At 39.2% G+C, this 27,813-nt stretch overlaps 1 protein-coding gene across 2 annotated transcripts in view; it reads left to right on the forward strand.

Moving 5' to 3' along the window:
* Positions 1 to 4,668: 4,668 nt before the first annotated feature.
* MRTFA (myocardin related transcription factor A) overlaps positions 4,669 to 27,813 on the forward strand; it is a 126,949-nt gene continuing 103,804 nt past the window's right edge. Inside the window, exon 1 of one of the 2 annotated variants that reach the window (XM_057556746.1) lies at positions 4,669 to 4,798. Coding sequence is in view for 1 of the 2 variants with exons in the window: in XM_057556742.1 (XP_057412725.1) it covers positions 24,058 to 24,103 (46 nt within the window). In the remaining variant the exon portion in view is untranslated. Of the gene's footprint in view, positions 4,799 to 23,850; positions 24,104 to 27,813 lie in introns of those variants that run through there. The other variant, XM_057556742.1, reaches the window with a different exon arrangement.

Below are 27,813 nucleotides of genomic sequence, written 5' to 3' on the forward strand. Positions count from 1 at the left end.
TTTAGTTTTTCTCTTAATCTGGTAAACACTATAAAATTGGTGGCACTCTTTTATCCTACCCCTCCCTCAAGTAGCTTAAAATATTTCTTAATCTCATACTTCATTATGGTATCACAGATATCAGTGAAGTCTGAAATAATGGGATTTTGCTGTTTGGTTAAGAACTTTTTATATGAAACTATGATTCTACCCCAGCAGTTTAATTGGAGTACTTAAGTGGAATGAGGTTTGCTGGTTCCTATCCTGACTTCCAAACGTTATTCTTAATTTTTCTGTATTTTTTCATACAGTCTTCTTGTATTGTTCAGATTTTCCTCAAGACTTGCCTGTCTTGGTCCCCAGACTGTCTTTAAATATCTTTCATTTGCTTCTGTCTTTTGCAGACAGGCATTTATCAAGTGGCTGTTAATGTGCAAATACTATTTGCAGGGTCTGTCTACTGCATACACACACAGTTGTTACTATCTCAGTTAAATTTCTCCATTTTCTAATGAGAGGTATGAACTCATGTAATCTATAATGATTTAACAACTTTTTTTTCCAGTTTTATTGAGATATAATTGATATATAGCACTGTGTAAGTTTAAGGTGGAAATAATGACTTACATATATTGTGAAATGTTTACCACAATAAGTTCTGTTAACAGTTATCATTTCATATAAATACAAAAACATTTTTTTTCCTTGTGATGAGAACTCAGGATTTACTCTCTTAACAGCTTTCAGATATACCATGTAGCAGTGTTAACTCTACTTATCTTATAATTGGAAGTTTGTATCTTTTGACAACCATCATCCAATTCCTCCACCTCCCACCCCAACGGCTGGTAACTACAAGTCTGATCTCTTTTTTTATGAGGTTTTTTTTTTTTTTTTTTTTTTAATTTAATTTATTATTTTTGGCTGCGTTGGGTCTTTGTTGCTGCGTGTGGGCTTCTCCCTAGTTGTGGCGAGCGGGGGCTACTCTTCATTGCGGTGCGTGGGCTTCTCATTGCGGTGGCTTCTCTTGTTGCGGAGCACGGGCTCTCGGCACACAGGCTTCAGTAGTTGTGGCACACGGGCTCAGTAGTTGTGACTCGCGGGCTCTAGAGCGCAGGCTCAGTAGTTACGGCACATGGGCTTCGTTGCTCCGCGGCATGTGGGATTTTCCCGGACCAGGGCTTGAACTTGTGTCCCCTGCATTGGCAGGCGGATTCTTAACCACCGCACTACCAGGGAAGCCCCCATGAGTTTGTTTTTATTTTTGTTTTTCTGTTTGTTTTTTAGATTCCACATAAGTGAGATCATACAGTATTTGTCTTTTTCTGTCTGATTTATTTCACGTAGCATAATGCCCTCAAGGTCTGTCCATGTTTTTGCAAATGGCAGTATTTCCTTCCATTTTGTAGCTGAATAATATTCCATTGTATATTAACAACTGTTTATTGAAAACCTGTTACTGTATGTGAAGCTACTTTTCCTAGGTCTTAAGGTGGAAGTTTTTTTTTTTAATAAATTTATTTATTTTTATTTTATTTATTTTTGGCTGCGTTGGGTCGTCTTTGCCGTGCGTGGGATTTCTCAAGTTGCGGTGAGCGGGGGCTACTCTTCGTTGCAGCGCGTGGGCTTCTCAATGCGGTGGCTTCTCTTGTTGCAGAGTACGGGCTTTAGGCGTGTGGGCTCCGTAGTTGTGGCTCGCAGGCCCTAGAGCGCAGGCTCAGTAGTCGTGGTGCACGGGCTTCGTTGCGCAGGCTCAGTAGTTGTGGTGCACGGGCTTCGTTGCTCCGTGGCATGTGGGATCTTCCCGGATCAGGGCTCGAACCCGTGTCCCCTGCATTGGCAGGCAAAGTCTTAACCACGGCGCCACCAGGGAAGCCCAAGGCATTTTGATATTATCCTCCTCCTGCTTTCCTTTAGGACTCATTTAAGAGTGTTTTTTTTTTTAAATTAATTTATTTATTTATGGCTGTGTTGGGTCTTCATTTCTGTGCGAGGGCTTTCTCTAGTTGGCGGCAAGTGGGGGCCACTCTTCATCGCGGTGCGTGGGCCTCTCACTATCGCGGCCTCTCTTGTTGCGGAGCACAGGCTCCAGACGCACAGGCTCAGTAATTGTGGCTCATGGGCGTAGTCGCTCCGCAGCATGTGGGATCTTCCCAGACCAGGGCTCGGACCCGTGTCCCCTGCATTGGCAGGCAGAGTCTTAACCACGGCGCCACCAGGGGAGCCCAACGCGGAAGTTTTGATACTATCCTCCTCCTGCTTTCCTTTAGAACTTCATTTAAGAGTGTTTTTTGTTTTTTCTTTAACTCACATCTCAGTGCCATCATCCATATGCACATGTATGTGTGAGCACGCTCATATGTTTCAGGGTGGGGAAGGGTATTCAGGACTCTGTCCTAAGGGGTTTGGGTCTCAAAGGATTTTTAAATATCATATAATTGAACTTTTTAGCCTGAAAAGGCTGCTGTTAAGGAAAGCAAATATTCTCTTTCAGGGTCAGTGGCAAAGAAAAGCCAGATGGATTAATCATGTTTAACAGTTGTTTTTTCCCAGTGCACGTAGAGACATGGCTTAAATGATGGTAAGTCATAGGCAAGATGGGAAAAAATTCTTTGAAGTTCAGATTCTGGATTTTCTTGGTAAACATTTGTTATTTTTTAATTCCTGAAATTGTTCAAACCCTTAAAAAATTCTTTTCCCAAGGTTTGCCCATACTACCTCTTAGATTATTGAGTTCCTAATATATATATATTTTTTCTTTTGAACTTGCCTCACTTTCTTTCAGCATTTTTGGAGTAGAGAATCCTTCTTAATGTCTTTATTCTTCTTAATGTCACCCCCCCCTTCTTAATTGGTCTTATCTGATCTTTTCCATTCCATTTTACATTTTATGAAGAGCAACCAGAACTACAGTCAGGTTTGGGCACATTATAGCCTTATATGAAGGTAGAATGTGATAGTCCTTTTAGTTTTCAGCACCTTTCTTCATTTCATGGCTTTCCAATATTTTGTTGGTTTTTTAATCTGAAGCAGATTAAAGTCCTCACTAAAGTCTGCAGGGAACTCCTAGGTCCCCCTTTTAGATTAAGATTATAGCTTTTTCATTATAAAAGCAATATGTGTGTTTTAGAGAAAATTTGGAAACTAAAGAAAGTAAGAATTTTCATAGTTCAAACAAACAAAACCTATTTTGTGTTTTGGTAAATTTCCTTATGGTCTTTTTTTCCGTGTATAATATTTTTATATGCGTATGCGTTTTTATATCTTTTTGTAAACTTAATTTTAGATAAACAGTTTCCACATTTTAATTTGTAAAACTTGTTCTTAATAATTCCACAGCATTTGTAGATGAATATAGTCTTAATTCCCTTAACCATTAATTCCCTTGTTGTTAAAAAGACTTTCAAATTATTTGTATTCTTTTTCATTTTTAAAGATCTTGTTCTTTCTCGGGTTGCCATGTGTTTTGTTTTTAGTATTCCATTCCTGGATCCTGTGATTAAACATTCAGTTAGGTTGAAATGTTTGAGCTAAAAAACAAAAACACTAATTCGAAAAGATACATGCCACCCCAGTGTTCATAGCGGCATTATTTACAATTGGCAAGATATGGAAACAACCTAAGTGCCCATCAACAGATGAGTGGATAAAGAAGACATGGTATATATACACAATGGAATACTACTCAGCCATAAAAAAGAATGAAATTTTACCATTTGCAGCAACATGGATGGACTCGGAGGGCATTATGCTAAGTGAAGTAAGACAGAGAAAGGCAAATACTGTATGATATCACTTACATGTGGAATCTAAAAAATACAACCAACTAGTGAATATAACAAAAAAGAAGCAGACTCACAGGGAATGAGCTAGTGGTTACCAGTGTTGGGGGGGCAATATGGATGGAAGAGGAGTGGGAGGTACAAACTATTGGGTGTAAGATAGGATCAAGGATGTGTTGTACAAAATGGGGAATATAGCCAATATTTAAATGGAAAGTAACCTTTAAAAACTGTATAAAAATTTTTTTAAAAAAATTAAGCTAATATCCATTATCAAACAGACATCTCTATTTATATTTCTTTGTGGAATCTAGTGGCTTGGGGATTGTTTTCTTAAAGAAATTTTCTCCCCTGGATTATGCTGGTACAATATGATACTTTAATACCTTGTACGCATTAAGTATTATTTCACAAGATATTTTTCCTTAGTAGTTGGAAGGTAACATTTATCTTATAGCTATTTCTCCTTGACCACTATTTCCTTTTATCCCACTAGACACATGTGTGTGTGTGTGGGGGGGGGGGTTGGTTTTATTTCAGTCGTACATTATCCTCCTGAGTGATATAGTTGAGGACACTTATTGGACTTGAAATCTCATGCACTCTGTGAGCATAGTAAAAATTTAATAATGATGCTAGTTTACTTTACAAAAAGCTTTTAAGAATAGTGGTAGCTCACCAGTACTATAATTTTTAATAATTAGTATTCAGCATGTACTCAGTGGAATAGTCTTTTTTCCATAACTAAACTTTTTATTTCTCCTTCCATTTCCAGGTTGCCATCACGAAAGGCAAGGTGGATTTCTCCAGTGTAGTGTGCCTGCCCCCTTCCGTCATTGCTGTGAATGGGCTGGACGGAGGAGGGGCTGGCGAAAATGATGATGAACCAGTGCTGGTGTCCCTGTCTGCAGCCCCCAGCCCCCAGAGCGAAGCTGTTGCCAATGAACTGCAGGAGCTCTCTTTGCAGCCCGAGCTGACCCTAGGCCTCCACCCTGGCAGGAATCCCAATTTGCCTCCACTTAGTGAGCGGAAGAATGGTGAGTAGATATGGAATTATTGAATTGCCTGATTTGAACCAAGGTCTTCATGTTTCTAATGTCATAGATCCTTACTTTATTTTATGTCTCTTGAAAGTTTCTTATAATCTTAATATTTCTTATAAAATAGAGAAATGATAACTTTAGGTGGTCATTGTAAGCCCAACATTTCCTGCCTGGGTTATCATAATTGGTTTCTGGGTTTTTTTCCTACTTCTTTGCTTCTCCCTATGTAATATTTCTCATTTTGTAAACCCATATAGACATTTATGTAATACATGTATTAATTGGAGAGGGAGAACTATATTGTATGTGTTCTTCAGCAACTTGTGTTTATTGTTCAATATTTATTTTCCCTGTGAATTATTAAAGGTATTCTGTAATTTCTTCTAATCTAATCTATGAATCACCATTTATTGAATAGTTCTTCTTTTCCCTAGTGATCTTTTTTTTTTGGCCGTGCCACGTGGCATGTAGGGTCTTAGTTTCCTGACCAGGGATCAAACCCATGCCCCCTGCAGTGGAAGCGTGGAGTCCTAACTGCTGGACCATCAGGGAATTCCCTTCCCTAGTGATCTTTAATGTCAGCTTTATTCTGTTTCTCTGTGTACAGGAGTTAGTTTTTGGGCTCTCTGTTCTGTTTCACTGATCCCTCTATCTCTGTGTCTTTACATCATTTTAGTTACTGTTGTCATCTGTTAGGACAGGTCTCTCCTTGCCTTTTTCTTCTTCAAAGTTGTTTTGGCTAATTTTGCCCTTTTATTTTTCCATAATTTTAGAATCAGCTTGTGAAGTTCTACAAGAAAACCCATTGGGGTTTTTTCATCCAACATTTTATTATGAAAAAACTCCAACATATGGTGAAGTAGAGAGTTTTACACTGCACACCTTTATATCCACCACTCAGATTCTACCATTAACATTTTATAATATTTTCTTTATAGTAGATCTATCCATCCCACTGTCCATCAATCCACCTTAATTTTGGATGCATTTCAAAGCAAGTTGCAGACATCAGTATATTTCTATTTCATTGAAGTATAACGTTGATACAGAATAACACAAATTGTAAGCATCCTGGTTGTTAAGTTATTACAAACAAAGTGAATACACCTGTGCGTACTTACTATTTAATAAAGAAATAAAATATTTCCAGCACCCCAGAACCACCCCTTGTGCTTCTTCCCAATCAGTACTCCCTCTTCCTGATCAGACGAAACTACCGTCCTGACTTTTAACACAATAGGTTAGTTTTGCTTGTTTCTAAACTTGATATAAATGGAATCATGCTGTATGGTGTTCTGTTGGTGGCTTCGTTTATGTTTTTGAAATTCATTTGGGTTGAATTGTGTGTGGCAGTAGTTCATTTTCATTGCTATATAACCAATCCATTTTATGAATGTAATTTGTCCATTTTTACTTTTGATGGATATTTGGTTTGTTTTAGTTTGAGGCTCTTACGAATCATGCTGCTGTGAAGTTCTTGCTGGGATTTTGATTTGAAATATATCATTTATAGGTTAAGGGGGAGAATATACATTTTAAATATTGGGTCTTCCTGTCCATTAGTTAGTTTTGTCTCTCCAATTAAATAGGCTGTCCTTAGTATCTACCCACAGATTTTATAATTTTTTCCATAAAGGTCATGCAAATATTTTATTAGGTATATTCCCTGGTATCTTTTTGGGGGGTAGACATTATAAGTGGTATATTTTTATAAAATATTTTTTGACTCTTTGATACTGGGGGATAGAAATACCAGACCTTTTCAAAACTCCTCTGGCTTTTCTACATCTGTACCCTCCATTTGGGAAACCCGCCCCCCCCCCCCAAACCCCACCCTGCTGCCTTCTTGCTAACTCTTACTTGTCCTTCAGTATTCTGTTCAGACATCATTCCCTTTGAGAAGCCTGTCCTCACTCATATTCAGTGTTAGGTGTCCCTCTTTGTGTTTGCCCAGTTGCCCTTTGTCTTCGTACTTCATCACCTGTGTTGTAATTGGAATTCTCCACTCAGTGGGCCTTTGAAAACTGAAATCAGACATTGTCACTCCTCTCAGAACTCTTCAGTATCTTCTCATGAGGCTTATGATGAAATCATAGTTTTTACGACATGGTCCTGGTATCACCTCTCACCTGATTTCTTTTTTTTTTTTTTTGTAGCTTAAATCTATTACCTCACAGCTAACCCATGAACAACATCACCTGATTTCTTACCTCTGTTCCCCAGCTCACTCTGTTCCAGCCACACTTACTTTCTTGTTATTTCTTGAACATATCAAGTATGATCCTGCCCCAGGGCCTTGATACTTGTGCTGTCACTGAAGTTCCTGCACAAATGTTATTTTCTCTGGGAGGCCTTTCTCTGCCTATCTTATTAAAATAGCACCTCCCATTACTCTCTATCCTGCTTTGTTTTTCTTCTAAGCACTTATTATGACCTGTGTGTGTGTGTGTGTGTGTGTGTGTGTGTGTGTGTGTTTGTACATGTGTGTATATATGTTTGTTGTCTGTATTTCCCCTCTCTGATAGTACATTTCATGAGTCCAGAAACTTTATTTTATTCACAGTGTTATTCAACTCCTGGCTCATAGTGGGCACCCAGTAAATATTTGTTGAATAAAGAGATGAATGGTTTACTTGTTTGTGGCAAGAACTCTGTTTTACATGCATAGTGGGAAATGTAATGGAAACTCATGCATTTTTTTATTTTGGGAAATAGTGGACACTCAAGCAGTTTTCTTGTGTTCTTTTCCCATTTATAATTTCTACTTATTCACCCAAGATGGCAGAAAGTTCAGCTTATTTATACGTTAAGGGGAAAGAGTCCAGAGGGACAAGCTGGAGACAGAAAAAGAGAAAGGATAACTGATGGAGCAGTGTTCCTGGGAGATGCAAGAGGATGGGATCCAAAGGCATTGGTTCTGCCTTGAGTGTGAGTGGGGACCAGCATTCCTCTGGGATGGGAGGAATGGCAGTGAAGGTGATGACAGACAGCAAACAGCAAAACTCTCATATCTTGGGCAGGAAGTAGAGAAAATTGGTGCTGACAGCTGTGATGGTCTCAGTGGAGTAGAAGGCAGCTGTTGCTGTTGAGGCAGAGGTGTTGGTGTATCTTCAGCCTTTCTCTCTCAGCTCTTTGCCATATAAATCAGCTGATTTTTTTCCCCCATTTTGAACAACAGCAATTTTCTAACCTTCCCTTTAAAGTCAAGCTCCTGAAAGAGTAGTTTACAGTTACTGTCTCTCTACTTTCCCACATTCCAGAGACTTTGCTGCATTCTGGCCTCTGTCCCTGCCTCTCTTCAGAAACTGCCATTGCCAAAATCATTAGTGCTCTTTTTGTTGTAGACCAAATAGGTACTCTTTATTCTATTTGACCTCTCTGTAGCATTTGCCATGGCTGGCCACGCCCTCTGACTGAAACTTTTCCTCCACTGACATCTGTGATACTACTCTTTACTGGCTTTTAAAACTCAGTCTTTCTAGCCACTCCCTTCTCTGCTCAGATCTTTTACTATCTTTCTCTACTCACCTCTTAAATTGTATTACTTTCCAGTGTTCAGCTCTGGAGCTTCCTTAACTTCTTACTCTGTATATTTACCTTGAATGGTTTCCCCCAGAACTCTGGCTTTAACCTCCATTATATGCTGTTGATTCCATGGTATCTTTCCAGGCCAAGTCTCTGCCCTGAGCTCCAGACTCATATGCTTGGCTGTCTGTTGAACACCTTCACTGGATGTGCTACAGACTCAGTACGCTCAGAGCTAAACTCACCATCTTACCGCTGTTGCTCCTGAATTCGTCGTTGTAGAAATTGGCACCACCTTCTACCCAGATGTTCAGACCAAGGGGTTGCTTTGTTTTGTTTTCTTTCTGAATGAAAACTTTAAGGGTTTTATTTGTTTTATTATCAGATGAAGTATAGGAAAAAAGAAAATGAAAATTTCCTCATGATTATACAGTTCAGTGATAGCTAATGGCAGCAGTTAATATATTATCAGTTTTTATTTGTTCATTCATTTGTTTACTTTTACACATATATACTCTGTATAAATTATTTTCATGTAATATTATTTTATGAGATTTTACTATATCATTCAACTATATTAGAAAACATTTTTTCTCTGCTTGATATTTGTATTGTGTGTATACAACATTTAGCCAGTCTCCTGTGAGACCTTTACCTTGTTTTTATTTTTTTATGTTATAAATAATACTGCAGTAAACATCTTGGTATATAAATCTTGCAAGTAACTGTAGGACAAACTCCCAGAAGTGGATAAAAAGATAAGGACATAAAGAACATTGTGTCCTTCTGGTCACAAAAGTAACGTGTTTGGGTATGAAGTTTTTAATTTTTTAAAGTCATTATTTCCAAATTGTCCTCCAGAAAGATTATAACATGCTAGTTTTAGAAGTAATTTTTTACTCCATTTCCTTTCTATCTCCTCTATCTTTCCTCCCAGCCACCAGTCACCAATTTTTGTAAATTCTACAATGGTCATATCTACTGAATTCATTCTTTTCTTGCCATCTTTACAGCTGCCACTTAGTTCAGACTCTTAATAATGTCATACTTGGATTACTGCAAGAATGGCCTTCTAACTGGTCTCTCCTTGTTTCTCATCTTGTCCCTATTGCCAATGAGGTGATCTTTCTAAACCATAAACGAGGCTACTGCTCTCCTGCTTGAAATCAGTTAGTGGTTCCCCATTTCCTCCCTTTATGCTCCTCATCTTGGCAAACCTTCATAGCCAGTTTCTGCCCTGCCTCTCATCTCCTCCCGCTCACAATAAAATATTTGGGATTTCCCACAAGAGACATTTCCACATCTCAGTTCCACTTCATGTCCTGTTTTTTCTTCCTGGAATGACCTTCAGCCTCTTCTTCTGGCTAATGTTTTTTTCTAGTCAAGAACCAGGGTAAGGACTTCCCTGCTGGTCCAGTGGCTAAGGCTCCACACTCCCAGTGCCTGTGGCCTGGGTTTGATCCCTGGTCAGGGAACCAGATCCCACATGCCTCAACTAAGAGTTTGAATGCCACAACTAGGAGTTCTCATGCTGCAACTAAAGATCCTGCATGCCACAACTAAAGATCCCGTGTGCTGCAATGAAGATCCCACGTGCCTCAGCTAAGACCCCAGCACAGCCAAAAACATAATAAATATTAAAAAAAAAAAAAAAAAAAAAGAACCAGGGTAAGGTGCTGCTTCCTTCAGGACTTCTTCCTTAGACTCCCAACTTAGGTTAGGGGTTTGCCCTTTGTGTTCTTCCTAAGTACCCTGTGCATAATTATCTACTTATTTGTTATCATATTTGACTAGATGAGAAGCTCTGTGAAAGCAGGGATTATGTCTGTCTTATTTATTTTGGTATCCTTAGTGCCTAGCCAGAAACTAATGTGCTAATCAATCAACAAGGGTGCTTGTTAAGTGCAGATTCTGATTCTGTAGATCTGGGTGAGGCCTGAGAGTCTGTATTTTAAAAAATTTTTTAATTTTTATTCATTTTTTAAATAAGTTTATTTATTTATTTATTTTTGGCTGCGTTGGGTCTTCATTGCTGCACGCAGGCTTCCTTTAGTTGCAGCAAGCAGGGGCTACTCTTCATTGTGGTGCGCGGGCTTCTCACTGAGATGGCTTCTCTTGTTACGGAGCACGGGCTCAAGGCACGCGGGCTTCAGTAGTTGTGGCTCGTGGGCTCTAGGGCATGTGGGCTTCCGTAGTTGTGGGGCACAGGCTCAGTAGTTGTGGCGCACGGACTTAGTTGCTCCACGGCATGTGGGATCTTCCCAGACCAGGGATCGAACCCATGTCCCCTGCATTGGCAGACGGATTCTTAACCACTGTGCCGCCAGCGAAGTCCTAGACCAGAAGTTTTAACTACTTTTTTAAAGTTGAAGATCTCTGTAAATTTGAAATTTTATGTATAAGTCCAGTGTGTAAAACAGCTGCTCCAGTTGACTGGAATCTGTATGGAGGAGGCAGAACCCCGCTGACTTGGCATCCTGCCCCTCAGGCAGCTCTCGAAAGAGCACAAGTTGAAAACTTCTGATCTAGATCATCTATCTCTGTTAGTTTAAGCTATGTCAGAGCCAACCTCTTCAGTTGCTAGAATGGTTTCCTAACTGCCAGGAGCCCCAAATTGATTAATAGTGATCTTGCTTATAAGAGAATGTGGATACTTGAAACTGACAGACAAACATAACAGTCTGTACAGCATAATTACCATTTTAGCAGGAGAAAATAACCCCCCCCCCCGAATTGAAATTTTATTCAACATTAGAAGGGAAACAGTGGTGAAATACTGGTATTAGAATAATGCTGAAGGGGAGAGGAGGGGCTTAATAAAGAAATAATCTATAAGAAGTTGGATGACTACAGAAAAATACCTTATATGGTAGAATGTATGTCAGTGGCCAAAAATACCAGTTGCTTAGCAGAAATCATTAAAATAACTGTCAAAATCAGATTGTGTTGTTTTAGGGAGAAAATAGGAATTACTGATCAAGTTAAGAAAACTAGGAAGTTGCAGAGGAGCTGTTTCCCTGGTGAAGCATCTTACTGTTTTCCTTTCTGTTCCATCCAGCAGCCAGCAGGTGAATGTCTGGACAGGGGCATGTTGTTAGTATGTAGTTGCATTGCTTTCCTGGCCATAATTGGGTCTTCTGTTTGTGCACCTTAATGGTGCTTCTTCCTATCAAAAGGAGAAAAATGCTGGATGTACTGGTAAGAAAATCATTATTATATTTTACACTAGGTCTGCTTTGCATGGTTATTAGTAGGGAGGTAAAGGTAAGAGCAGAAATGGAAAATCCTTGAGAGGATTATGAAGTTGGAAAGTGTGGTGTTCTAGAGCAAAATAAATCCTGGGCTTCGAGGTGCTTTTTCATGGATGGTGTACTGCGTGTTGAAAAGGTGGAGTGAAGTTTTACTTCTTCTCAGATCTCTTTCATTTAGAGGCATATCTTATATGGAAATTCATTGATTAAGCAAGGGTCCTTACAGAGCAATAGGCAGTCAAGGTCCTGATACCTCTATTTCCTAAACAGAGGAAGTTGGAACCCTACTGAGAGGAGGTGCCTTAATCCAACCTTTATTGGCCTAATTGGAAAAAGTTGGCAGAGACGTTTCAAGGTGTATTTTTAAATAGTACTCGTCTGTCTTCTTCTAGGCTGAGCACTTAGGTCTAAAAGATAAAATTGATGTACCTTGGGATCCTCTCCAGGCTGGGCTTGGAGAAGTCCAGAAAAATCTCTCTAATGATCTAACCCTATCCCCTGTGGCCAGCTGGCACACATTGAATGAATGTGTCATAATGGAAAATTCAAGTTTTACTTTGCTTCTTCCTTTAATGGCACAGTGCTCTTTGGCTTCTTTTCCTTACATATCCACCCCTTCTTTATACTAACTGATAACAGTCTTTCAAGTATGAATGAGTTTCAGAACTGGCTGAGACTGCATAAGGTGTATTTTCAGGAGCCTCTAGGATGGGAGCTGAAATACCATTTACTCCTTTTTCTCATTGCAAATATATTGCATTTCAGTTACCTTATAGGCTTTTGTGGGCAAGCCTGAGAATTTTGCCATAATTCATATTTCATGGCCTTTGTGGGAAAGTATATTCCATATTCCAAATGATCAAATTACAAATGAACTTTTGGAATATAATCCATTTGTAAGTTGGGGACTTGCTTATATCCTAAGAGGTGTGCCTCTTGACGTTTGAGAATTATGGATTTAAGACACAGTGTATAGTAATTACATGGAATGCATTACTCAGAAGACATTATAGACAAAAGTTAGATAATTTAATGGATGACAAGTTCATAAATGTTTCTAAGAGAAAGCTGGCATTTTGGGGATTGTATTCTTGGCCTTTTATTTTATCCTTGACTTTTAAACTTTTATTTCAGGTCAGTCATTTGTACCTTCCTACAGTTCTGCTACTGTTCATTGCTGTGACCAGTATGGAAATTATTATTCAGCAGATATTTATAAAGTGCCTACAGTAAATGAGGCACTGAGGAAGACGTTGAAAGGTATACAGAAGAATAAGTTGGACCATAGCTACTAGTTTTTGCCTTCTCTCCTGTTCCTTTGATGAACAAACCATTAATTAGCTCTTTTATAAGAGCTAATCAATACCAAATTTCTTTGTTTTTCTTTCCCACTTTAGGTACTACAGACTAAATTTGGGGCTGGTCATCTGTTTATGGGGGATAATTTTGGGGGTCATAGATAGAGGTTGATACGAGGCAAAATTTTTGAAAATGGTGAGATTTACCTTTCCTTTTTCCTCCTTGGTCCCCCTAGCAACCCCCTAGATAGCTCTCCTGCACTTCTTGTGTTCTAGTTAACAAATCCATGTTTGGTTCTTAAAGCCGATGAGAAGTTTGTAGGACTTGAATTCTTGTATTTTGCATTCTCATTATTGAGAAAGTACTTTTCTCCAACCCACCAAGGATTGAGTAAATAAAAACTTGAAATATCACCCATGAGAAATTACTTTTATCTACACCTGTAGGAACCTTTACTTCTGAATCACAGATTGTTCATGATCCAACAGATATGAATATACTTAGAGAACAATTGGACAGAACATTTGAAATTAGATCTACATAGCTGAAATAGCTTCTTACACTAATTGCCCCCAAACCCTCAGTATTAGATTGGTGATATATATTTTACCATTCATGTCTTTTTTTCTTTTTTTGGGGGGGCGGGGGAGGATAATAACATGTATACAGAAGAGTTTATAAATCATGATAGTTTACAGAATAACCATAAAGCAAAGAGCTGTGTAACCACTACTCAGCTCAACAGTAGCTCATTGTAAGCCCCAAGGAAGCCTCCCACATGCTCTTCTCTGATTACAGCACCGTCTCTTCTTCATAGGAGTAACCACTATTCTGACTTCTTGAAAATCATTTGTTTTACCTACTACAAATATATCCCTAAACAATATAGTTTAGTTGAAGTTCATGTGAACAGAATGATTCTGTATTCTTCTTTTGTTCAGTGCATGTGCTATTCATTTATGCATATGGCTTTAGTTTATTCATTTTCATTACTGTATAGTGAATGCTGCCATGGAAAATTATTCCATAATTTAAAAAAATCCATTCTTCTGGTGAACATTTGGGTAGTTTCCAGGGTTAGGCTATTACAATATTGCTGTGAAGGTTCTTTATGTATCCTGGCGCATGGGTACATGCATATATACATAGGAATGGAAAGTCCTATACATATATATAGTAACACAAAATTACTCGGTAAGATTAAATTCTTTTCCAAAGTGGTTGTACCAGTTTATATACCCTCCAGCAGTTTATGAAAGTTCCCACTGCTCCATATCCTTACCAACACTTGGAATTGTTGGATTTTTAATATTTACTACTCTGTTGGTTATGTGAAGGATCTTATGATGTTCTTGATTTTCATTTTATTGTTTTCTAATGAGGTTAAACATCTCTTCTTATACGTACTAGCCATTTGGATTTCTTTTGTGAAATGCCTAGTGACATTTTTTGCCTATTTTTTCTACCAAAGAACTAATAGGAGTTCTTTGATATATTCTGAATACTAGTTTGTTGTTGCTTAAATGTGTTACAGATATCTTCTCACGCTCTGTGATTTATCTTTCTCATTCTCTTTATGGTATCTTTTAATTAAGGATTTCTAATTAGTTAGTGAGTTTTGTATCTTAATTTTTTGTATGGGGGTAAGGTAAGGCCCAACCTGATTTTTTTTTCTAAATGGATTCTTATTTATTCATTTATTCATTCATTCATTTTAAATATTTATTTATTTATTTTTGGCTGTGTTGGGTCTTCATTGCTGCATGTGGGCTTTCTCCAGTTGCTGCGAGCCAGGGCTACTCTTCATGGTGGTGTGCGGGCTTCTCATTGCGGTGGCTTCTCTTGTTGTGGAGCACAGGCTCTAGGTGCACGGGCTTCAGTAGTTGTGGCACGCGGGTTCAGTAGTTGTGGCTCGTGGGCTCTAGAGTGCAGGCTCAGTAGTGGCGCACAGGCTTAGTTGCTCCATGGCATGTGGGATCTTCCCGGACCAGGGCTCAAACCTGTGTCCCCTGCATTGGCAGGCGGATTCTTAACCACTGCGCCACCAGGGAAGTCCCGGATTCTTATTTATTGAAAATAATCTTCTTTCCCACTGATCAGCAGAGCTACTTCTTTCATGTATCAGGGACTTGCCTATGTGTGAGTGTGTTTCTGAGCTCCTGTTTGTTTCCACTGGTCTGTGTGTCTGTGCTTGTACCAATACCTCAGTCTTGATTATGGTAACTGTAGTTAGTCCTGTTCTATGGGAGAAATAAGTCTTCCCATCTTTTTCCTTTTCCAAGAGTCTTTTTCTTGGCTTATTCTTGGCCCTTTGCATTTCCATATTAATTTTAAAATCACTGTGGGATTTTGATTGGAATTGCATTAAATCTGTAAACCAATTTAGAGAGAATGAGCATCTTTAGAATATTGTGCTACAAATGTGGTATTTTTCTCCATTTATTTAAGAAATTATTATTATTATTATTATTATTATTATTATTTGGCCATACCCCACAGCTTGTGGGATCTTAGTTCTCTGACCAGGGATTGAACCCCTGCCCCCTGCGCTGGAAACACAGAGTCTTAACCACTGGACCACCAGGGAATTTCCTCTCCATTTATTTAGATTTTCTAAATCTCTCAGTGAGGTTTTATAATTTTCTATGTGGTGGTTTTACATATCTTTTGTTAGATTTATTTTCAGAGGTTTCATAAGTTTTAATGCTGTTATGGTATCTTTTAAATTTTTTTCACTTTCTAACTGTTGTTGCTGATCCCAAATATTTTTCTGGAAGAAATAACAGATGCAATTTGTATGTGTCTGTTATCTGCCTTGCTGGGTGGGATGGGAAGAATTATGTAAAGAGAAACGAACAGGAGAGAATGTTCACTTCGACATAGTCGTTTCCCTTTCATAGGTTTTTCTCCTTTGTGTAAAATTTGGGAAGTACTCATTTGTTTTCCATATGTGTAGCCTGTGGAAGAAAGGGCAGATAATGTATTTTTTTCCCTGTAAGAGTACACTGTATCCTTTCATGCTTTAGTGTTGCACAGGAGGTACTAATTAACTGCTGGGAGAAGTAAAAATTTTGAGTGGGCAGTTTCTGATCCAAATCACATTATTTTCTTGGGGAAAGGAAAGATTTGTTACTTAGGTTCCTCAGGAAGCCTGGTTGTCAAGGGTTTTTTAGATTAGCCAATGTGAAAATGCCCAAATCTTAAGCATGCTAGTTCATTAAGCAATTCTGCTTAAAATGTGATGTAGAGAATTTCATAACCTATTTCATCTCAGTACTGAGAGATAATCAATTTCCCATTCTTGAGTATTCATCAAATGTTGTGCTAGGCTCCTGGAGAGCAGATACCAGATAGAATCTCCCTCTTAAACAAACAAACAAACAAACAAACAACACACACACAAATAACTCCCATCTTCCAGAGAAAATTCTTATTAGCACATGGTTTATTTCCCGCTAGTTTTCTTCCAAATGTATGTTTTAAAAATAACTGAGCTAATACTATAGACTCAATTGTGTGTCCTGCTTTTTTTCACTTAGCACTGGAGCTTAAGATTTTTTAGTCATTGAAATACTTCATATAAGTAGCCTTTTAATATGTGTAGAACTTCCATTCTGTGCCATCATTTATTTCATTTCCCCACTGATTGGACATTTGAATCATTTTCTGTTTTTCACACTTACACTAATATTTGGATAAACATTTTTAAAAGCCTTTTCTGCATTTTAGGTTATTGAGGTCCTCAGAAGTGAAAATATTGGCTTAAAGAATTTGACCGTTTTAACATTGAAAAAATTTATTCAGTGACTATCGAGCACCATCTGTATGCCAGGTATTGGAGAGACAGTAAGGAACAAGACAGATAAGGTTCTCATTGTCATGGAGTTTACAGTTAGTGAAAGATAGAAAGATTAAACAAAGAGTTACACAAGCCAATTCATAGTTACAAAGTTTGGTAAGTGCTTAGGGGGAAAAAAAAGCACAAGATGTTAAACAGATTAGGAAACCTCATTGTGATGGTTCTAATTTAGGTGTGTGGGGAGGCGGGGAGGTTGGTCAGGAAAGGCCTCTTTGAGGGAGAGACGTTTAGGCTGATAGCCAAAGCACAAGTAGTGAGCGCTTGGCTCAACAAAGCAAAGAGGGCATAGCCTGCGTTAAGACTGGGGAGAGGGGCTTCCCTGGTGGCGCAGTGGTTGAGAATCTGCCTGCTAATACAGGGGACATGGGTTCGCGCCCTGGTCTGGGAGGATCCCACATGCCGCGGAGCAACTGGGCCCGTGAGCCACAACTACTGAGCCTGCGCGTCTGGAGCCTGTGTGCTCCGCAACAAGAGAGGCCGCGACAGTGAGAGGCCCGCGCACCGCGATGAAGAGTGGCCCCCGCTCGCCGCAACTAGAGAAAGCCCTAGCACAGAAACGAAGACCCAACATAGCAATCAATCAATCAATCAATAAATAAATCTTAAAAAAAAAAAAAAAGACTGGGGAGAGGAGGAGGTGGGGAAAGGGGTCTGGGACAGGCAAGGGTTCACTGGGGAAAACTTGGCACAGAAGAGCTAAAAGAATATCATTCTGTCAGTGGAGAGAGTGAGAGAGAAAGTGATGTGAAATAAGTAGATAGTTAGGGGCCAGATCATGCAGGCCTTTGTAGGCCTTGTTAACAGTTGAGGTTCTTGAGAAATACATTGTCCCATTCCATTCCAGAGTAGCCCAGCAATTTATAATTATGTCAACCCTGTTGGAGTGCCAGTTTCACTTACTAACATTGATAGTCTTATTTGTAAAGGACTTTGATGATGTGATCATTGAAATGTTTTCATTTCAGTTTGTATTTCTTTGATGATTAGTGAGGAATAATCTTTCCCCAAATGTTTGTAGTTGTTTCATCATTTTTGACCATTCAGTTCATTTCCTTTCTCACTAAAAGATCATTTTTAAGGTTCTTCCACAAGTACTCAAGTAACAGACTGGGAACCAATTGTCAGGAATTTAAAGAAGAGTTTCTTACATGTCTCTCATCTTAGTTCTCTGGGTAAGGGGCTGGATTAGGTCAAGAGTGGGTTTCTTTTGGCTGTGTTATTTTATGATTCATGGGTATACAAGTGTGTGGAGTTGGGAATTGGAAAAGAAACTGATAAACTCTGGTGACTGTTTTTCTTAAGAGCCAGTTCACATCATCCTTCCCCTAAGAAACAATCCAAGTCTCTGGTAACCAGAACCAATTGCTGCTTCTTTTACGTTTGTTTAGCTCATTGTTTTTACTCTACTTAGCACTTCATTTCTTCTTTTTTAAATTGTTGGTTAGAGATTTTCTACCTTACTTCATTAGGAGGCCCTTGAGGACAGAGGCAGTGGCAGTCTGGTTCATCACTGTCTTTGTGCCCCCACTGCCGTTGATACCGTGCATGATGACGATATTTCAGACATGCCATATGAATGAGCTGGCTGTTTATATTTATGGCTCATAGCCCTTAACATTGACGGTCCTTTGGAAAGTTAGCTGGAGGTATAGCCTTCGTCTGTCCTGAGGCTGAGGAATAGCATACCTATGGTAATGTGTGAGCCTCCCAGGTTTGCAGGTCCTGACTGGGTTTCTCATCAATAGTAGGTTGTGTTCACAGGAAATGAAAACTGCCCAGGACATGTAACAGCTTGTCTGGGTGTTGGGTTTTGTTATCTTTTGGGTATTTTCACTTTGGCCAATACCAGTTGTGTGGGGGAGAGACTTAACTGGTTGGATCCTGTAAAATTTCAATATGATGATTAGATCTTTGTAGAGCTGAACCTCAGTAAACTCCTGCATGTACTTGTGAGACCCCAAATCAGAAGTGGACATAGGAACAAGATTACATTTCTGTGTTCTGAAATCCCACAGAGATCACAAAAAGGCATTCTTAATTTTGTATACCTGTGTATACTACATTCCATCGTAGGAATTGATACCAGTTGTTAGTGAAGCTGACAGCTTTCAATGCTTTGAGGATTGCTTAGTTTGTTAGGTGAGCCAGGTGCTCTGTTTCTCTGGTTTCTCCTGCTCATCCCCTACAATTTGGGCATTTTCATTGTCATTAGCACTTAATATTCCTGAGGTTATTATTGTGGATGTCGTTTTTTATGTTAACCCTATACCTCAGTACTGTGGATAATTTCAGTCTTCCTCGTGTAGTTTTCTAAATAATAACATTGGCATGTGTTCTAATGAAAATTGTAGCAGACTACCTGCCTTTTCTGGGTAGGTAAGGATTCTTTTGTTGTTATGAACTTTCCCCATGTTGTTAGAATTTTCTGAGATAAATAGGGCTTTTCATTCCATTTGGCATACATTTATGAATGCTGTCACATATTAGACACTGTGTGAGCTCTGTTAATACAGAGGCATTAAACCATGTGGTAAAGAGCAGTAATAGAGTTGGGAACAGGTTCTGAGGGATCATAAATGAGGGGTATTTAGCATATCCATGGAGGGTGTGATCAGGGAGGCTTTCTGGAGAAGGCAGCACTTAAACTGAGTTTTGAAGGAGGAACAAGAGTCAGTTGGTAACAAGGATGATTTTTAATCGAGGCAAGGCTGGAGAGAAGGAGCACAGTTAAGAAGCTACTGCTGAAGTACACACTACCACCTACAAAATATTCTGGTGAAAAACTTGAACCTGAATTGGGTCATGACTCTGTATGAGTCTAACTCCTAACTTACTGGAAATAAAGGGGATGGAGCAGTATGTTAAATGGCACCTTTGGGATACAGTTAGCAGAATCCAAAATGTGGGGAAACAGTCTGGTTATTTTCAACAAATAAGCTACAAGAAAAGAAAAGAGGAAGTAGAAATCTGTAGATTAAAAGAGCTTTAAGAGGGAATTTCCTGGCAGTCCAGTGGTTAGGACACCATGCTTCCAATGCCCGGGGCCTGAGGTCGATCCCTTGTTGGGGAACTAAGATCCTGCAAGCTGCGTGGCGTGGCCAAAAAAAAAAAAAAAAGTGAGAGAGATACATTAATGAAATGCAATATGTTGTCCCTGTTGGACTCTGATTTGAATAAATCATCTATAAAAAATTTATGAGACAGGAGGGAACATTTGAACATCTACTGGATAGTTGATGATATTGAAAATTTTTTTTTAAATTTAGGTGTGGTAATGGTATTGTAGTTATGTTAAGAAAATAGTTCTTATCTTCTGGGTTTACAGAATAAAGGTGAAATTAGGTGATGCTTAGATTTTGCTCCAGAGTGATCCAGTATTGGCTGGGTGCTAGAGGGAAGCAGGCATGTATTGATAAATTTTGAAGCTAAGTGATGGGGTACATAAGCTGCTTATTATGCCATTCTTTCTACCTTTGTGTATGTTTGAACTTTTCTATAATGTTTTTATCGATAAAAAGCTGTTACTGTACTCCAGGCAAGAAATATTAGGGACCTAAAATAAAGCACTGGTTGTAGGGATGGAACAAAAAGGATGGATTTGAGAAATAAGTTATAATTAGTTAAGGGCTTCCCTGGTGGCGCAGTGGTTGAGAATCTGCCTGCCAATGCAGGGGACACGGGTTCGAGCCCTGGTCCGGGAAGATCCCACATGCCGCGGAGCAACTGGGCCCGTGAGCCACAACTACTGAGCCTGCGCGTCTGGAGCCTGTGCTCCACAACAAGAGAGCCTGCAACAGTGAGAGGCCCGCGCACTGCGATGAAGAGTGGCCCCCGCTCCCCGCAACTAGAGAAAGCCCTCGCACAGAAACGAAGACCCAACACAGCCAAAAATAAATAAATAAATAAATTTATATTTAAAAAAAAAAAGATAATTAGTTAAACTTAGATGTTTGGGGCAGAAGGGGAGGGGAGTCTAAGTTTATGGTTTAAGACCTGAGTACTGTTACCTAAGTTAGGGCGAATGGAAGCAATGTATCTTGAGGGGTTGGTGCAAAACAATGATATTGGAAGTTTGCTTTTGTACATACTGAGTTTAGGATAGCCAAGCCACGTAGAGATGCATAGTTCGTAGCGTACAAGTAAAGGTAGGGCTTGATATGGATCAGTATGTAGGTGGTGGTTAACCTTAAGAAAGGCTGAGGTTGCCCAGGGAGAATATGTACAAGAGGAAAGGAAAGGGGTGCTCCTGAGAGGGGCAGAGAAAGAGGAGCCATTTAGAATTCTGAGAGGAAAGGTCAGAGAGGTAGGAAAGTAGGATTTTTAAAGGAAGTCAAGGAAATAGGCAATTTTAAGAAGAGTATGGAAACCATGACAAATCCAGTAGGAGGAAGGTCAAGTAGGATAAGAACTTGTCTAGTTCCTCTTGATTATGAACATTGAAGGCCTTTGGGGAGCCAGTGGTGGGTGGGAAAGCTTTATGAATAAACTATATTGCTATACTGCAGTTATTAAGTCCCTTTAGAGTGGATTAATAGACTGTAGATCATATTAAATTTTTGTTAATTAGCTAGAGAGTTATGATTAAAAGCAAAAGAGCTTTTATTTTATTGGGAATTAAGATCAGTACCCTTCATTTCCCTGGTGCCATCAACTTGAAAATCACGTTCACGTGTGCAGAGACCCTTTCAGAGTTTACTTTAGTTCTCTTTCTATGAAATTTTGCTCATTTGCACAAAAATTAGTGGATTTGAAGCTGCCACAGGAGTTCAGACTTTTAGAATTGTGAAACCTGTTTTAAAACCAGTTTTCACATTGAGTCTGTTGCTGTGCTGATACTCTTCAGGGTGAATGCAAAATCCTAGCAGTAGGCAGATTGTGTTGCTTATTGTTGGTTTTAAGATTAATTTTTTGGATTTCTGTTTTAAAAATTGTTTTCTTTTTATTTAACTCCTTTTATCCCAAAGTGCAGATGAAATAATGGGTGTGGAGTTGCTGTGAAAAAGTTAAACAAATCAGTTGAAATGTGATGTGTTAATGTTACTACCACCACGTGACTGTCAGTACTGTGTCTCTGTCGGGCTGGAATATTGACAGTTGACATTCCAGGCACTCTTCTACAGCAAACAGAAAAGTTTTGGCAGAAGGGAAACAGCCCTCTGCCCTTCCTACCATCTTCTTTGCAGGAATCTTATAATTTGTATTTATTTTCCTGTAAGTACAGAACTGTGAGAACTTGTTTCACTTGAAAAACCCTCACACAGCAAATTGTCCAGCCCACATATGGACAAAGGAATGACTCAAGCTTTCAGGGATTCTTTTCCTTTAGTTGGTAACCTCTGACCAGACTATCATGTAGTCTGAGAGCTGAAATTTACCCGTTTTTCATAAGATGGTTTGAGAGCTTGGTTGTGAGAAGGGGCCAGTGAGAATGCTTCTCTCTTCCCAGAGCAGCATTTAGCCCACACCGGCTGCCACTCCGTTGCCTGTTGAGTCATTCCCACAGTTCTATATAGAGCTTTTCTGGCTTTTCTTTTAAACATGATGTTCTTGGAGTGAGAAAGAAAGGAAGTTTTTTCTCCTCCACAGAATCTCCCCCACCGCAAATCTGCATTGCTTTCTCTTTTCTAATAACAGAATATTGCCGTCAATCATTCTGAGACTACTTTCTCTTTTAAGACCTCTAAGCGCTTTCATTTATCATTTGTGTGACTACGTGAGCATTAAGGCATTTGCTGGGCTGAGTTTGCCCAGTAGGCTTTCAAGATACAGGCTGTCACCCAGAAAAAACCGAGGCATTCTAGCTAAACATACCAAAAATGGATTTCTAGTTTTCAGCTATTTAAAAGTCAATCAGGGACTTCCCTGTTGGCGCAGTGGTTAAGAATCTGCCTGCCAATGCAGGGGACGTGGGTTCGAGCCCTGGTCCGGGAAGATCCCACATGCCGCGGAGCAGCTGAGCCTGTGTGCCACAACTACTGAGCCTGCACTCTGGAGCCCACGAGCCACAACTACTGAGCCTGCACGCCTAGAGCCCGTGCTCCACAACAAGAGAAGCCACCGCAATGAGAAACCCGCGTACTGCAACAAAGAGTAGCCCCTGCTCACTGCAACTAGAGAAAGCCCGCGCACAGCAACGAAGACCCAGCGTAGCCCCGCCCCCCCCAAAATTCAATCAGATATGCTGAAAGGCATCTTAATATCCTTATTATGAATATCAGTAAAAAGTACTGTGAAGGGAAGGAATGAGTTTTTAATTTTGAATAAATGGAAATTGCTAAAATTTGAAAAGATTTTAGTTTCTTTTTGTTTTTGCGATGAAAGATTAAAATGCCCATGTTCGTTTTTATTCAGAAGATCCTGCTCTGTGCTAGTGGAAAAAGGATTGAAGTTTGTCTATGAGGAAAGGGAAATTCTTATTTCTATAACTGTCTTCTTATGTGTTCCAAACGTCCAGCAAGATCATAAAGCATTTTAGAAAAGTCAGTAATATCAGTAAGCTGTCTATTCACAGATCCCGTGTCTTACACAGGCACAAGTAAGGAGCTCTTTTAGGGGTTTGGCAGATCTGAAAGACAGATTATAGCTCCGGAATGTATTCAGATGACTTTTTGAAACAGATAGTTTAATTGGAGAGGGAGTGGAGAAATAACTGTGCTTCTGTAGTTAAACATTCAACTTCCTTAGCCTGTTATCTATAAATACCACAGACGAAAAAGCCGTTAGAACGCTTTTTCAGAAAACTAACTCACCGTACATATTTATTTGTGTGTATGTGTTTATATATGCCTGATCCCCATCCCACCTCCCATTAATGGGTCAGTAATTGGGCTGTGTCTTTCACAAGATTGAGCTGTTTGGATTATGTTTAATCTGTTGCTCTAAACTGCATTAGCAGCAGAGTCCCTCATACTAAGGTTTTGAACAAAACTTTGTCTTCTCTTCTTGAAAAGAGAGGGGAAAAAAAGCAGTTGATCTCTTTTCTGAAGGTCTTTCTGTCCGTCTCTCCCCTCCCCCCAGAGACGAATAGCAAGGGGAGGAGCTCACTCACTGTTCTAACCACACTTCATATGTCTTAACTTGAGTGCTTTTTGGTTTCCTGTCGGCAGTAAATCAACTGTGCCATCCTGACTTGTGTGAAGGGTGGATAAATTGGTAACTGCACTCAGAAGGGGAGTGAGTTCTCACAGTCTCATCTGAGCATAAGGCATGAGACTGAATTTATGAAAGCTTTAGTAGCCTCTGAAGACAACATCTTTCTTCTGCGACTTTGAGGTTTTTTCATTATATTTGTGGGCTCTTGTTTCTGAGAAGAACCTGTCATGACGCTACTGGAACCTGAGATGTTAATGATGGCTGTACAGTCCGGTAATTCCCGTATTGCCTGCAAATCCTATTTGCCATAGGTTTCTTAAAAAACATTGGGCATATTTGTACTAGGATTGGATGGAGATGGGGAGGAAGATAGAGGGAGGGTAAATATAAATTGTCCAGTAAATGTACTGCATTTTCAGGTTTTTATTGTAAAAAATATTAATAATTTTTTCCTGATTGCAAATTTTAGATCTTCAGACATAGCTTTGAATTAGATGCTTACCGATCTTAAGACTGTTCAGTGAGGAGACGTGTGAGAAAAAACTACTTGTCTTCTTTAATCAAGTATTTTTTTATTGTCCGTGGTGCTGCTTTTAATGAGGGATAATTAAATTGCTTTTGCTGTTTTATACAGTACTGTCTTTAATCACTAATCTACACTCTTCTTTAAATGACTTTGTGAAAGCGTGTCTTGAAATTTTTCCTTAGCTGTTCTTCTCTTTTGTGGTAAATCTTTTATTTGTATCATCTTTTGGTTCTTTGGAAATGCTCTTGATAACATGTAGGATTGGGACTCTGAGTTTTGGAGATGAGGAAGTTTGAGCAAGGAGGCAGCCAGTCAACAGAAGGAATGCAGGATTTTTGACGTTCTATCTCTTAAAAACAGCTTTCCCAATTTAAAAGTGTCTTTTAAAACATTTTAAAAATCCCAGTTTGTTTTTTTTTTTTTTTCCAGTTTGTTTTTAATGGTTTCTTTTAGTGTTCTTAAACTTGTAAGTTAGATATCTAAAAATAGGGAATGTTCTTTTGTTATTTTTAGACTTCTACTAAAATGTAGTCTGTAGTGTTTTCCTGTTTCAGAGAATATCTTGAAAGATTCATACAAGTGGCATTTGGGGACCTCTTCCCATCCACTGGCCTTCACTCAAAGGAAAATTAGACTCCTTGGTGCTGGCAGATACTGTCTCAGGCAGAACTGGTCTCACTGTTCTCCTCGGGGAGCGCTTTGATAGTATGTTGAAAGACACAGATATCCATCTGAAGACACAATCAGATGCTATCACATTGCACTTTATGGACAGGGTATGGACAAAAAGGAAAGATATTGCTACCGTTCTTTTTTTTCTGGTTTTACAAATAAGATCATGATGAGTCAGTTATTAGTTGAGTCTTTCTGTTCATGTATGCTCTGCATTCCAGGTTCCTTTTCTTTTCCTCCCACAGATCTTTTGAGCTTTGTGTTCTAAACAAGATAGTATGCTTATCTGAATGTTTCCCATCTGTCTTTGATGAAATAGTTCCCAGTTAAAATGAGTCAGATTTTTTTTTTTTTTCCCTGTTCTGTATCCTGGTTCTCTGCTGTATGTGGGCAAGTGCATATTTTATTTTAGGAAGTAGAAGTTAGCATTTGGACTCTCTCTCCCTTCTTTGATCATCTTGTTACTTACAGATAATCTCAGTCCAGTAACTTTTCTTAATAAAAGTTAAAAGATTGCTTTTCCAACTTCGATTTAACTGAAAAAACAAAAAAAAAACAAAAAAAACAAACAAAAAAAAGATTGCTTTTCTCTGAGCTGGAGTCTCACTGTTCCTAGCTGGATAAGGGAAAGGGACTTACTTAATATTTTCTTGTCTTGCCTAAGAGCTGGTTTTCCTGTGACATATGTTGGGTAGGGCTAGCCACCCATCTGTTGGACCAGCTACTTCATAAAACTTTTAAACGATAATAGTATGTAAGACAAGTATGGATGAAATTGACAGGGGTGTTGGATACAGGTAGAATGAAAAGTCTGCAGAGAATAGCATGTATGTGGACCTTTTTCTTTTGCATATGTTCATAAAAGTAGGGAAACTGGGTATAGAAAGGAGTAATAGCAAACTGATTGCTGTAGTACTTGTGGTTCCTAAATGTTCAAAAACCTTAGTACTGTGTTGCTTTGTAAAATTGTTACTGTGTTCTTCTGAAGCTGTAACCATTATACTGGATTGTAATAGTAAATAATGGGTGTATCTATGATAGGAAATGAAAAAGCATCTCTTATGAAGCTTTAATTAAAAAAAAAAGCCTATCATTCTTTCTATAAAGTCAAGACATTTAGACTATGTGAGCTGTAGGTTTTCCAGCAATAAAGTATTTGGATTTCCATGAATATATGCTTTATAGGTGAAACTACTATTTAATGAAATGTTTAAAGTAATGAAACTCCTTTGACAAGATTCAAGATACAAGGTTTTCACCCTAAATTAAACTTTAAGATACTGAATGTTACGACAAAGTTCCAGGATACGTTGTGTTTTCATTTAGTATTTGAAGCTCGGAGATTTTTGGTGAGGCATACTTGCATGAGGAGACTTTCATCCTCCTCACTGCTGGTGGTCTCTTTCTGACCCTTTGAGATCCAGTACAGATGCTGCCTTTCTGTGAAACCTCTCTCGATAGAGTCAGCCCTTCCTTCTCTCTGTTCCTGCAGCACCACCTTTTACAGTGTAGACTAATTATTGTTTTTCATGTCTTCCTAATTAGATTATTAGCTTCTCAAAGGCTATATATTCATCCATATATTGGCTCCTGACATTGGCACATGGTAGACACTCAGTATGTATTTTCTTTTTATGTATGTATATATATATGTATGTATGTATGTATGTCTGCGTTGGGTCTTCGTTGCTGTACGTGGGCTTCCTTTAGTTGCAGTGGGGGCTACTCTTTGTTGCAGTGCATGGGCTTCTCATTGTGGTGGCTTCTCTTGTTGCAGAGCACGGGCTCTAGGCACGCAGGCTTCAGTAGTTGTGGCACGTGGGCTCAGTAGTTGTGGCTCGCGGGCTCTAGAGCGCAGGCTCAGTAGCTGTGGCGCACGGGCTTAGTTGCTCCGTGGCACGTGGGATCTTCCTGTACCAGGGCTCGAACCCGTGTCCCTGCGTTGGCAGGCAGATTCTTAACCACTGCGCCACCAGGGAAGCCCCATGTGTTTTATTTTTTTAATGAATGAAAAAATCTGGTTTGGCATACTTACCCTAATAAATTGGCATAAGCGTCCTAAATCAAGATTTTATGAAAGTATTTTAAGATCTGTTGTTGTATTAAGACATGAATCCTCTAACTATCATCCTGTATCTTAGCCAGGCCTTGCCCTAAGCGTGTGCTGTTGAAAGCACAGCTTTCAAAACTGAAGTTCTTCCGCATCTCAGGATGTGCAGTGTGCACTGTCTTCCTGCAATGTGTACTGCTAAATCCAAGTGTTCTGATCAAGTCACAGAGGATTAAAGCACCTATCACCCCTATGGAAACCTATCTAGATCATTGTGATTAGAAAACTAATTATCTGAGATGGACATTTGGGATTTCTGAAGCTAAGACTAAGGGAATATTGGGGCACAGCACTGACTCTGGTATGTTTTAGAACCAAGGAATGCCAGGGCTCAGCCCTTGAAAGCTAATATGTAAGGCTTTGACCAGGCAGGCCCTGTCCCTGCATCCAGCCAGTGCAGTCTTCTTACTAGTTTATAACTGTACAACAGTGGATCATAGTTCCCTTTGTAGAGAAAAGGATTGAAGCAATTTCCTAGGTATGTTTGGTCACATGATATACACCTGATCTTTTTTTTTTTTTTTTTTTAATATTTTTGTCTTGTTCTCAGGGAATGTTTATTTATTTTATTTATTTATGGCTGTGTTGGGTCTTCGTTTCTGCACGAGGGCTTTCTCTAGTTGTGGCAAGCGGGGGCCACTCTTCATCGCGGTGCGCGGGCCTCTCACTATCGCG

Source organism: Balaenoptera acutorostrata, chromosome 11, assembly GCF_949987535.1.
Source record: "Balaenoptera acutorostrata chromosome 11, mBalAcu1.1, whole genome shotgun sequence".
In the NCBI taxonomy this organism is placed as follows: Eukaryota; Metazoa; Chordata; class Mammalia; order Artiodactyla; family Balaenopteridae; genus Balaenoptera; species Balaenoptera acutorostrata.